Source organism: Oryctolagus cuniculus, chromosome 13 (assembly GCF_964237555.1).
Source record: "Oryctolagus cuniculus chromosome 13, mOryCun1.1, whole genome shotgun sequence".
NCBI classification, from domain to species: domain Eukaryota; kingdom Metazoa; phylum Chordata; class Mammalia; order Lagomorpha; family Leporidae; genus Oryctolagus; species Oryctolagus cuniculus.
Genome location: NC_091444.1, coordinates 19,721,190 through 19,733,800, shown reverse-complemented (window position 1 = coordinate 19,733,800; position 12,611 = coordinate 19,721,190). Strand labels below are relative to the sequence as shown.

The window sequence follows — 12,611 nt, the reverse complement described above, 5'->3', positions numbered from 1 at the left end:
GAGGCTGGGTCATTTGTAACAGAAGGAGGTTCACCTTGGCTCCTCGCTGGGGAGGCTGGGACCTCCAGGAGCACGGCACTGGCTTCCTTCGGCTTCCAGTGAGGGCCCCAGGCTGCTTCTGCTCCAGGCAGGAAGTGGAGGCACAACCAGGGCGACCAACTTTTTAACAACCCGGCCAGGCCCTCGAGAATGAGCCCGCACTGGTGAGAAGGGCATCTGTCCCTCTGACCTCATCGCCTCCTCGAGACCCGGGCACTGCTCAGCACCATGACGCTGGGAATCAGATTTCAACCTCAGCTTTGCTTGAGCCTGGACAAACCACAGCCACCCTGAACACTGGCCTGCATCCCACCTGGCAGAGGGCTCTGTTTCTGCCAGGGAGTGACAGCTTCGGCTTTCCCAGAGACAGCCCTGGGCTCCCTGCTCCTCTGGCTTGCCCTTGCTCCAGGCAGCTGGGCTGAGGTCTGGACAGAGAAGCTGAACCGTGAACTTGATGAGGAAGAGCAACAGAGCTCGAGGAGGTTATAACTTACCCCGCCGCGATGTCTTCTGACCCCTAACTGAAACTCACAGTCCCCAGCCTGGGGAGTAATTAGCAATCCCGGAAAGGGGAAGGGTCTCACCGCAGCCTCGCGGTTGCCCCTGTGTTCCGCAGAGCAGCCCCATCCTTTCTGGCCTCCCGCTGGCAGCCTGGGGCCCGGCTGGCTAATCCACCAGGCTCTTGGGAGACCCAGGATGAATCACAGGGCGACACAGCTCTTAGCCTGGTCCTGGCGCGCCCAGGCCCAGGGGCTCCATACAGGGGCTCATTTTCCGGCGGAGACATGGAGACTGTGGCAGGGATCCTGCACGGGGAGGGCAAGGCAGGATGCTGGGCACCAGGGAGGACCTCAGGAAGTTACCCAGAGTCCGAGCCCTGGAGAAGGGACCGCCCGCTCTACCCTGCTCTGTCCTAGCACCTGGTGACGGCTGTTGGAACTGTATCACTGGGGGGGGGGGGGGGGATGCACAAGCACACTGGCTTTGCAGTCACACTTCTTGGGTTGAGACCTGTTCCATCACCCACTGCTTAACCTCCTTGCGTCTCCAACTTGCCTACCTATGAAATCGGGGTGATGCTACAACGTCTTTATTAGAACAGCGGCTGCCATGCAGGGGACACCCCCCAAGTGCTGGTTACTGACTTGCTTGTTTGTGTGCTAGAATGCAGATGCCCCTGTGGGCGGGCACTGCTTCCGTGTCCCGTTGTCTGGCGCCTCCTCTGCAGGGCCACCATGCTCCCACCTCCCAGGAGTGTGCACCTGGTGCTGTGCGGGGTGGCCCTGGTGCCCCGCTAAGTAGTGGGCGAGGAGGCTGATGGGTGTGCACACACACACCTCCTGGTGCCTCTGCTTCCTCCCAGATGAGAAGGAAGAGAGCATCCTGGGCAGCATCCCCCTCCTGAGCTTCCGGGTCGCCGCCGTGCAGCCCTCGGACAACATCAGCCGGAAGCACACGTTTAAGGTCAGCGGCCCTCCACTCCCCGCCGCGGGGGGGGGGGGGGACACAGGATGGACAAGGACCAGGAGCATCTCCCTGAGGAACCCCACGGGTGGTGGCCCAGGGGACAGCAGGCAGTGGGAGTAGGCTAGAAGGGGGCTCCCGCAGGGCTCCTCTCCCTGTGGGGGTCCGACGAGTGAGTCTCCCCGGGATGGGACAGCCGTGTGGGCTTCGGTGGTACCCGCGTTTTTCCTGGAGGAGAAAGGTTTGTGTTTTGAGCCCTTGGACCTCTTGCCCAGTGGCCGACCCATGGGAAGCACCTGTCTGCAGAAGCAGGAGCTGTGGCCGCGGGGGTTCTGGGGCCATTTCTGCAAAGATGCTTCCCCCTCACCACCATGGTCCCAGGCAGCAGGAGCCGCTGTCCAAGTCCTGGGCAAACATACTCAGACCTCAGTGTTTAGAGAAATGAGCCGAGTCTGGTTACCGCCCAGAGCCACAGGCCTCCTGTAGACAGCAGCTTGGGAGAAGAAGTGCCCGGGAAAATGGGCCTCGGTGCCACGCCCGCGGAGCCCCCGGGGAGCGCCTGTCAGAGCGCGGCTCCTCCTCAGCAGTGTTTTTCCACGTTTAAAAATGCATGACCCATTAAAAACTATAAAAATCCCATGACCTTTTGGTGTTCTATGATGCAAACACCATAGGTTCTTCTTCACTTCCCAAATATAAAATCCTCCTGTCGGCTGTGTGGGTTCTGAGTACAAAGCCTTCCCTCCCCCAGATGGGAGTCGCTGCCCACCCCCTAAAGACCCAAACCTGCAGGCCACCCCAGGCCGTTCCTGAGCCCCTCAGGCCCCTTCCTTCCTGCAGTCCTGCTCACCTGGCTCTTGAAAACAGGTGGGCAGCGCACACAGGGCCTGGCCCGGGGACGAGGGGACGTCTTTGGCACTACATTTGTTCCCCCCTCCTGGGGTCCTGTCCCCAGAGGTATGAGCAGAATGGTCAACAGGGAGCCGGGTCCTAGCTGGGGAAACAGGAACAGGCTGTTGAACCAACAACAAACAGCCCTGCTACGCACACACCCACGCACAAGCAAGCCGCCTGTCTGGCCCTCCCCTCCAGACCTGTGCAGAGACACAGGCGCTCCGGCTCGGAGCCCTGCCAGCAGCAGGCATCAGATAAGCGTCCCAGAGTGACTGACACCCAGCCCCACTGCAAACCCCCAGCCCACCCTCTGCTTCACCCCCAGCGGGCTCTGCTTCTCCAAGGCCCCCTCCAAAGAGTTCTGACTGTAGCTATTCAGGGATTCTTCCCCAGGGTGGGGGGAGGGGGACAGACAGACAGGAGGCTTGTCCCGCTGTGGCCACCAGGCACAGCTCTTGGACGGCAGATAATGAGGAGCCAGGCCCTGTCCCTGCCCAGGCCGCAGCTGAATGCCTTAACCTCTTCCTAACCCAGCGGGCCCTCCCCGCTGGGACCCCTCCCTCCATTCTCCGGGCCCCTTTGATGGTTCCAGCTCTGCGCTCACTCGCCATCAATAGCCCTGTCTTTTCCCAGGCCCTCTGCGTTCCCCCGTGCCCGTGCCTGCGCTGGCGCCTTGTTCCCTGTGGCAGGTTTTGTCCCCCAGCGTGACTGGGAACTCTTCAAGGCCGAGGGAGGGCGCGTCTTTGCCTTCCTTGGGCCTGGGGCCCCAGCAAGCGCCCTGCACATGGCCACTCCCTGGGTGCTCACTGAATTGATGAATTCATTGGCTGCCCAGTCCTCTGCACAATAGCCCTGCATTCTCCACCCTGGGCCTGCTGGGCCCCCACCCTCCCATCCTGTGCCGGTTCAAGCCCCCTGCTGCTCCTTAGCGCCCCGCCCCGCCCTCGCCCACAGTCCTGGGCTCTGCCCACACGCTGGGCACCACATGCAGCCGGGGCAGGGGCTCCAGGGCGGGCCGCCTACTCTGGCCTGTCAGAGAGAGCTCTGGGAAGGAGCCCTGGCAAGAGGCGTGGGCTTGACGTTGCTGTCAGGAGAGCCCTGGGGGCTGCTCACAGGAGCCCTGGCCCCTCTCCTGCCAAATCCCCAGAGACCCAGGTTCCTGCCTCCAAGGGGGTCAGAGGCTGGAGGGAGGCTCCCTTCTGAGACCCCGACTCACCCTTGATCTCTCAGTCCAGTCAGATAAACCAGGCCAACTGCTTTTCTCACAGACTGGGGGGTCCCACCTGGGAGGATGCTGACTTTCCAGAAAGAATCCAATCCCGTGTCCTCTTGTCCTTGTGGCCTGGAGTTTCACCAGGCAGACCCCTCCCCACTAAGGAGATGCATCGGTTAGGGCCAGAACCAAACAACAGCTGATCCGCAGCTGCAGAGCTGGTGGGGGAGCCAGCTTCCCCGACCACTGCCTGCCGCCAGCCCAGGTCCTGTGGCACCCACACTCCTCGCCTCACACCTCGGGAAGCTGAGCCGGCACTGCTGGGTGCCGTGGTCCCCAGCGGTGACCCCGGGGAGGAAGAGCCCCCTGAATCCCCCTGCTTCCTGCCACCTGCTCTGTCCCTTTGGTGTTCGGTTGACCTGTTCTCTGCTTCTCCTCCTGCTGACCGCGTGAGGACCCCTCCTCTGGACAGGAGCTCTCTTCTGGGTTCCCGCCCGCTGTGTCTGCTCGTGGCCGCCAACTAGGTAGTATGCGCCATCTGTATGCCAATGCATGCCCTTGCACGCCGTGCATGGTGTGGAGGAGGCACCGCTAGCTTCCCCACAGTGAGGCTGGGATGAGGTTGTCGTGTGCTGGGGGCCGCTTCCTGCAGGCATCGGTACTCGCCCTTCATGTCAGCCTGGAACTGGGGGGAGAGCTGCTGCGGAGTTGTAGGCATGGCAGGTGGGCTTAGCTGGCTGGCGGGCTGCCTGGTGGCGTGCAGAGAACTGGCCAAAGCGGATACCCAGGTGCCCACTGCTGCATGTGGGGTAGCTGTGGGCCGCCCTCCTCGGCTTGCTCCTGCGCCCCTGTGGGCAATGAGTTGCAGCCCAGGGAACGGCCCTGCTGACCGCCCCTCTGGGGGTGCTGGTGTCCTCTCCCTGCAGGTGACTGTGTACTGGGTGGAGGAGGCCGGGGCCAGTTCCACGCGCTGCCTCTCCCCGCAGGCCGAGCACGCCGGCGTCCGCACCTACTTCTTCAGTGCCGAGGGCCCCGAGGAGCAGGAGGCCTGGATCCAGGCCATGGGGGAGGCTGCCCGAGTCCAGATCCCTCCAGCTCAGAAGTCAGCGCCCCAGCCCGTGCGTCAGGGGTAAGTGCCGGGGACCGCCCGGGGTGGAGTGAGGAGGACTGAAGCAGTGGCCGCTCTGCGCCGTGGCTGAGCCCGCTTGGGCCCCCAGAGAGCTGTGCACTGCACGTCTCCTGCCCCCAGCAGGGCGCCTGGCTTGAGGAGTCCAGACTCTCCTCCCTGACCGGCTCCTCCTCTTTTTCTTTCTGCCGGCAGCTCACTAGGCTAATCCTCCACCTGCGGCGCCGGCACTCTGGGTTCTAGTTCCGGTTGGGGCGCTGGGTTCTAGTCCCGGTTGCTCCTCTTCCAGTCCAGCTCTCTGTTGTGGCCCGGGAAGGCAGTGGAGGATGGCCCAGGTGCTTGGGCCCTGCACCCGCATGGGAAACCAGGAGGAAGCGCCTGGCTGCTGGCTTCGGATCGGCGCAGCATGCCGGCCGTGGCAGCCATTTAGGGGGTGAACCAACGGAAAAGGAAGACCTTTCTCTCTGTCTCTCTCTCTCACTGTCTAACTCTGCCTGTCAAAAATATATATATATTTATATGATAATTTGAAAGGCAGAGTGACACAGAGAGAGGGAGTGAGAGAGAAAGATCTTCCATCCACTGGTTCACTCCCCAAATGCCAGCGACAGCCAGGGCTGGGCCAGGCTGAAGCCCAGGAGCCAGGAACTCCATCCGGGTCTCCCATGTGGGCGGCAGGAACCTAAGTGCTTGAGCCGTGGTCGGCTACCTCCCGTGCACATTTGCAATTGGCTGCATGGGAAGCAGAGCAGCCAGAACTGGAACCAAACAGTGAGGCCGGCACCCAAATGGCTGCCGAGGGCTTTCGGCGGCTCCACTCCTCCTCTTAGCTTGCGCTAGGGGAGGCCAAGGGAGAAGCCAGGTTCCAGGGGGCTGGCCAGGAGCCAAAGGTCAGAGCCTTTTGCTTGTTTTTCTTAGCTGTGTGTGTTAAGCACGTGGCCTTTGGGGGAAGGTGGACCCAGGTCTCAGTCACAGCTCTGCCATGTGCACACAGTGTGACCCCAGCATATGGGCATGGATCGGCCTCTGAGCCTGGCTTCCTCTCCCTCCCTCCGGCCGACCGAGGGGACTGTGCTGCACGTGTGGAGAGCGAGCAGTGCGCACCCACATACGTCTCCCACCCCTCCCCACCCAGGCTCAGTGCCTGCTTCTCCTGTAACTGGGCAGGAAATCCTGAGTGAGGTGTTCGTGGGGAGTTTTACAGTGTAGACTCCAAGTGGATTCACGTGTCTTAGAAATGTTTGCCCAGCAGTGTTCCCGTGAGCTCGGCTGACTGTGGAAGCTGCGGGGAGGCAGTTACCGCCAGCTCCTGTCTGGGCTGGAAGCATGGGGCGGGCGTCCAGGAGCGCATCCATCCATAGCACAGACCCCCACCGTGGATCTCACCGCGTGCGGCGCCACGCAGGGTGCCAGGAACACGAGGGAGGGAGCGCTGCCGCGTGCCTGCCGCTTCCCCGAAAGTCGGTCCTGGAAGAAGCGAGCGTTGGAGGCAAGAGCTGGCGTGTTTATCCGCTTGTGGATCTGCAGCCATAACTTCTGCCCCCATGCCTCGGCCCACAGCCGCCCTGGGAGGGGACGCCTGTGTATCCTGCCTGCCCTCGAGGGGCCGAGGTCTGTGGAGGCTAGGTGCCCGTGCCTGCGCCGCGCTATATGGCTGGGACATCAGGACAGCTGCTGCTCTGAAATGTCACTGGTGCCAGCCGAGGGGCTGGAGCAGGGGCAGACAGCAGAGGAGCCCCTGGCGGGGGCAGGTTAGTTTCGGCTGTGGCTTGACAGCTGGCTCTGTGCCGGCAGTACAAGGGAGAGGAGAGGACCCAGTGGGGAGACGAGGCAGGTGGAGCAGGGCACGTGGGCTTAGGAATCTCCCGGGCCTCAGCCAGGGGAGAGAGCCTGGTATCTGGGGAGCAGACTCCTGTTCTGTCGCCACCTTCCCCCACCCAGCCCCCTCTGCTGCTTTTCTCCTCCCCTGGTCTGCCTCCCCCCGCCCAACTCCAAGTCGGGCTGGCGTCACTTATGGCGTGTCCCTTGGCATCCCACAGCCACGAGAAGCCAGACTCCGAGAACATCCCACCCGGCAAGCAGCACCAGCAGCCACCCCACAACAGCCTGCCCAAGCCCGAGCCCGAGGCCAAGACCCGAGGGGAGGGGGACGGCCGGGGCTGCGAGAAGGCGGAGCGCAGGCCCGAAGTCAAGAAGGAGTCCCTGGGCAAAGCCGGCGGCATCCCGGCTGAGCCCGGCTCGGAGCCAGGCAGCCCTTACCCGGAGGGCCCGAGGGTCCCCGGGGGAGGGGAGCCGCTGGCCCAGCCCAATGGCTGGCAGTACAGCTCCCCCAGCCGGCCGGGGAGCACAGCGTTCCCACCTCAGGACGGGGACAGCGGGGGCCTGCGCCGGAGCTTCCAGCCACGCACCAACCCAGACAAAATCGCCCAGCGCAAGAGCTCCATGAGCCAGCTGCAGCAGTGGGTGAACCTGCGCCGGGGCGCGCCCCCACCGGAGGACCTGCGGAGGTGAGGCCTGGCCGGCGCCCGGTGTGCCAGGGCTCGGGCACAAGGCATTTTCCTGTGGGGAAACCAGGCCAGTGCCAGCCTGCCCACTTCCTTTCCTGCCCCAGGGCCCCATCTGTAGCGCCTGCCCACTGCTCTCCCTGTCTTCTTCCTGCAGAAGGAGGGGCCGAGCACCCCTGGGGCTCCTCCCCGGCATGGCCAGGAGGCGCGCAGCCTCGGGGAAGCTGTTTTAGGTGGAGGCCGGAACCTCTGCCCCAGGGTTTCTGCAAACGCAGCACCAAGCCAGCTCCTCTTGGGAATAGCTCTCATTGCTAGGAAGCCATTATTTATACAAAGTCACATTTAAAGGAAGCCAGGGCAGCTCCTTGGTCCTAATCGTGCCCTCCCTACGTCCAGTTTACACCTCTGATCCGTGCACGGCTTTCAGATGCTTGGAGACTGCGCCTGGGCTTGTTAGCGCTCCTCAGGCAAGTGGGTCTGTAGCTGCTTCCCTGGGGTTTCAGCCCGGGACTGCAGGTGACCGCTGGGAAAGGCCAGGCCTGGGAGGAGCCTGCCCTCTAGCGGCTGGAGCTGCAGCTCACTGCTGGTGGAGCTGGCGCTTGGAGGCCTCTGGCCTGCCCAGGAGCCCACCCTTCTGTCCTTGACCCAATTGTTCGAGCAAGGAGCTGGCCTTTTGCCCCTCGTCCACTGCCCTCCTTCGGGTGCCTGGTGGACTTGGTTTCTTTCCTGCACTTCCTCTGTTGGGGATGACCCGGTGACATAGTTCACACAGAGGTGGTCACCAAGGAGCGTGGCATTTCTAAGAGACAAGGGTCGAAGGCAGGCATGGGGCAGTCCCCGGCTTCCGGGAGCTGGGTACGGGAGGGGGCTTTGAGGACAGGAGTCTCCCCCAGGACTGGAACAAACCTCCACCCTCGCTGGCAGCCTCTGTGGGCTCCCAGGGCGCCACGCACCTGCTCGGGCATTCTGCTGCCGGCTGCGGGCTGTGGAAGCGGGCTGGCCACAGGGGCTGGGCACAGGGCTGGGGAGGTGTCCATTTTGTCTGCCTGCCTTCTGACATCCCCTCTCCCTCAGTCCCTCCAGGTTCTACCCCGTGTCCCGCAGAGCCCCCGACTATTACGGCCCCTACTCCTCCCAGTACCCTGAGGATTACCAGTACTACCCGCCCGGGGTGCGGCCGGACAGCATCTGCTCCGTGCCCGCCTACGACCGGATCAGCCCTCCCTGGGCCCTGGAGGACAAACGCCACTCCTTCCGCAACGGGGGCGGCCCTGCCTACCAGCTGCGCGAGTGGAAGGAGCCCGCCGGCTACGGGCGGCCGGACGGCTGCATGTGGATCCCGAGCCCCTCGCGGCAGCCGATGTACTACGACGAGCTGGACGCCGCGGCCGGCTCCCTGCGCCGCCTGTCCCTGCAGCCCCGCTCCCACTCGGTGCCACGCTCGCCCAGCCAGGGCTCCTACAGCCGCGCCCGCATCTACTCCCCGGTCCGCTCGCCCAGTGCCCGTTTTGAGCGGCTGCCGCCTCGCAGCGAGGACATCTACGTGGACCCTGCCGCCTACGTGATGCGCCGATCCATCAGCTCCCCCAAGGTGAGCCGCAGGTGCCCTGCCCCTCCTTCCTGTGTCCCCTGTGATCACGGAAGCCTAAGGCCACCTGCTGAGAACAGGTAGAGGTGCCAGGGACACCCGGCCTCCTGCTGGCAGGACCAGCGATGCCCCCCGGGGAGCCACTGGCCTGCAGTCTGCCCCTGGGAGAGCAAACGTGCGGGAACGCTGCTCTCCGTACCCAGCGGCTATGCTGTCCTAATAGGAAGACAGAGAAGGTTCTGTCTTCTCAGATCTAAGGACCTGGGCCGACTGTTCCTGGGGGTTGCCGAATCGGCTCCAGGACAGGATATAAACGTCCTTACCCTTGACCTCCGGTCAAGGCTGAGCTGGCCCCTCTCATGTCTGCAATCCCCTTTCTCTTCCAGTATGATTACCTGGGAGACAGGCGGCCAGCCCCTGCAGGACTGCTCCCCCACAACTACCCACCATCCCCCTCGGTCCACGATAAGATGGTACGTCCTTGGTCCCTTCCCTGCCTCCACCCAAGGTGGAGCCCACTGGGGCCGGTCAGGGACACTCTGTGGCCAGTGCCCGGCCCGTCTGGGGCTCAGTGGCCTCTGGATACCTCCTCCCGCCCTGCCAGGACTGCAGGCCCAGGGCAGCATTTGGGGCCGGTGACACAGGGCAGAGGAGCAGGGGTGCAGCCCGGGAGCCTGTGACATCCTGCTGTCACCCCTCCGTCCTCCCCTGCCCAGGCAGGGGCTCAGATTATGGGCTGGAGCCCCTCACAGTGGAGAGAACTTGCAGCTGTTCCCCCTGAGCTCACTGGCCTCAGACTCTCTGGGGAGAGAGGCCCGCGGTGTGGCTAAGGGAGGGAAGATTCTCCGTCCCGAGTCTGCTCCCTTCTTGGCACCCCCCTTCTGCTCACTCTCTCCCTCTAATTGGTTCTCCTGAGAATTTTTGCCACTACGTGGAGAATTCAGCACACGGCCCCACTTGGTGGGTGGGGGAGACCCCTGGGGCCAACAGGCAGAAACCCCTTTCCATATGTGGGCTCTTAAAAAAAGTTCATGGAAATGTATATTATGAAATAAACTACACAAGGATTTCATTAAAAAAAAAAGCTTTATTTACTTATATGAAAGGATGACAGAAAAATGGAGAGACAGATCTTCCATCTGCTGGTTGGCTCACCAAATGCCCACAGCAGCCAGGGCTGGGCCAAGCCAAAGCCAGGAGCACAAAACTCCATCCCACGTGGGCAGGGCCCCAAGTGCCTGGTCGTCATCTGCTACCTTCCCAGGTGCCTTAGCAGGAAGCTGGATTGGAAGAAGAGCAGCTGGAACTCAAACCAGCGCCCCAGTATGGGATGTAGCATTCCAAGCCAGGGCCTAGCACCCTGCGCCACAACCCCCAGGCCAGATGTCAACTTGGGTGGGGTTTTTTTGGTGCTAAAACAAACATACCTTTTAATTCCATTTTTCCATGAACTTTTTGAGGTGCCCCGGTGTATATCCAGGAGGCCAGATGGGGGATGCTGGACGGGCGTGGAGGGCAGCAGCTCCTCCCTCTCTCCTGATTCTCTCGCTCTGCCGCTGTCCAAACTATCGCCTCGACTCCCAGCAGACGTACCCCTGTGGGGACAACCGATTTTCCCAGAAAACTCAGAAAGAGTGTCTAAGAAGAGACGAGGCGGCCTCCATGGTGGCCAGCTCTCCCTGGGGGAGCAAGACTGAGCTGAGAGAGAGGCTGCTGGGCCGAAGCTGAGGCCCCCCCACACACACTTCTCCAGCATCCTCGTCCCCTCCATTCCCCAGACAGAGGCCTCTCCCGCGTCCGTCCGTGCACAGCTCACTCTTTAACGGCTTTGCTTCTTTTTCATTGTTTTCTTTTGTGTGTTCCTGTTTGTTTGTGTTGCTGTTTGGCCTCTGGGCCTCGGGCGCCGGGTAGGATGAACTTTTAGATCTTCAGTTGCAAAGAAACCTAGAGTATTTGGATCAGCAGGTAGGCAGAGCTGGCGCCCCTCGCCCCCACTCCCGTGCCCCCCGCCCCTCAGCTTCCGGGCGGTTCACAATCTTTGTTGGTGCAACCTGGACGCCACAAAGGCGATGACTTTGCTCCTGCACACCCTTCCTCTTCAAAGCCCTCTAGGGCAGCTGGAGAGACAGGCATAATAGATGGGCCTATGAATAATTAATGCCAACTCCTATTTCTCATGTGTTCAGCCCAGATGGACAGGCCCCCGGGGGCAGGCGGAAATTAGCATTTTCGCTGCAGAGGGGAGGGTCGGGGCCTGAGATGCCAGGGATTTAGTGTAACCCCAAATCTGGGAGATCACGGTGGCTCACAGGTTGTGGGGAAACCTCTGTGCACCGAGGCCTGCAGAGCCACCAAGCGTGCCCTGAAAAGCCAGTGTGCGTTCAGTGCACCGGGAGTCTCCCCAGAGTTCCCGGGCAAGCTGCATGTCTGGGTTTCAAGGTTTTGTGTACCAGAAGAAGCTTATCTTTCCTTTCCATTTTCCCACAAACTCTTGGAAATCCCCTCGTGGTTCTCAGTTTTCCCACAAAGCTCTCGGTGGGCTAGGAGAGGGGTGCAGTGGGCTGGGTGCTTCTCTGAGCGTGTCCTGTGTTCAGCTCGGCTCTGCAGAGTGCCAGGAACCTGGAGAAACATGACACTGTGCCGAGGGGCCGCCTGGGACAGGGACATCGCAGCAGTGGTGCTGGTGGTGGCGCTGGACGCTCCGCCAGGCGGATCCCAGCTTGTTCTGTCTCCGTAGCAGCCCTCAGAGGCAGGTGCTGCCGCCACCCCCGTTTCTCTGAAACACAGAGGTTAAATAACACGCCAGGGACGCCCAGCAGCGAGCCACAGAGCCTGGAGGGTGGCTCCAAGCTCGCGACGCAGTTAGCAGCAGAAGCGCCCCCGGCGTGTGACGGAGCCCTGGTCAGGGTGACTGCACGCGCTTCCAGCTGCAGCAGGAACAGACACTCGAAGTCAGGTGTACCGCACATTCTTCTGGACACCAGCCACGTGGGCCGTGGTCTCCCCAGGCCTCCACGTCACACTGAGATCACTCTCGTGGGCGACTTCGGGCACTGGGGAGCACCCAGCAGCCACTGCTGAGTCAGCAGGGATGGCTGCTGCCCACCCCCCCCCCGGGACCTGGCGTGCTGGTTCCAGAAGGGGAGGTGCATTGCGTCCATACCATGGGCACTGCGGTCCCCATGGAGATGAGTCCCTCCCCGGGTGCCACCCAGGGCAGGGCTAGGGAGTGCAAGGTCCCCATGGGGGAAGTCAGGTCAGCCGCGCCCAGAGCTGGGGCCAGCAGAGCTCCCGCGGGCCGGCTCCCTGTGGCGTGTGCTCGGCGCCTTCATCCCGCATGCCTGGCTGTGCCCCTTCCTGAGGGCTTCTGCCTTCCTGGAGGGGCTGAGCGTCCGTCCGTCTCGGAGGAGCCCCCCCTGGATAAAGGTGACATTCCTTAGAGGGCATGAGAAGAGTCGGGCTGCCTGCCCTCAGTCCCGGCCACGAGGCGCTTTGTGAGCTTGGAAATGTCACTCGGTGCCTCTGGGCCTGTGTGTTCTCAGAACGGGGCCGGGGAGAGCCTGCCCTTTCCACCCCAGGTATCACGAGGGGTGGGGACTGCCGCCACCATCACGCCGCCGGCCAGTGTGAGCTCTGGTGTGTGCTCTGCCATTCTCGGGGACAGAGGGGACACGGGAATCCTCCCAGAGGAAAGCCCCCGTGAGGGCTGGGAGCAGGCCAGATGAGAGCCAGGCTGGGAGCCTTTTTCTGCCGAGGGCCGGTGGGATACTGATAACATCATTT

At 62.5% G+C, this 12,611-nt stretch overlaps 1 protein-coding gene across 33 annotated transcripts in view; it reads left to right on the top strand.

Moving 5' to 3' along the window:
* PLEKHA6 (pleckstrin homology domain containing A6) overlaps positions 1-12,611 on the top strand; it is a 146,026-nt gene that overhangs the window by 102,432 nt on the left and 30,983 nt on the right. For 18 of the 33 annotated variants that reach the window (XR_007909866.2, XR_007909867.2, XR_007909865.2 and 15 more), the window contains 6 exons: positions 1,403-1,503; positions 4,537-4,739; positions 6,776-7,243; positions 8,315-8,831; positions 9,215-9,301; positions 10,740-10,793. Coding sequence is in view for 30 of the 33 variants with exons in the window: in XM_051821166.2 (XP_051677126.1) it covers positions 1,403-1,503; positions 4,537-4,739; positions 6,776-7,243; positions 8,315-8,831; positions 9,215-9,301; positions 10,740-10,793 (1,430 nt within the window). In the remaining 3 variants the exon portion in view is untranslated. Of the gene's footprint in view, positions 1-1,402; positions 1,504-1,528; positions 4,135-4,536; positions 4,740-6,775; positions 7,244-8,314; positions 8,832-9,214; positions 9,302-10,739; positions 10,794-12,611 lie in introns of those variants that run through there. The other 15 variants (XM_051821169.2, XM_070055148.1, XM_070055150.1 and 12 more) reach the window with 7 other exon arrangements.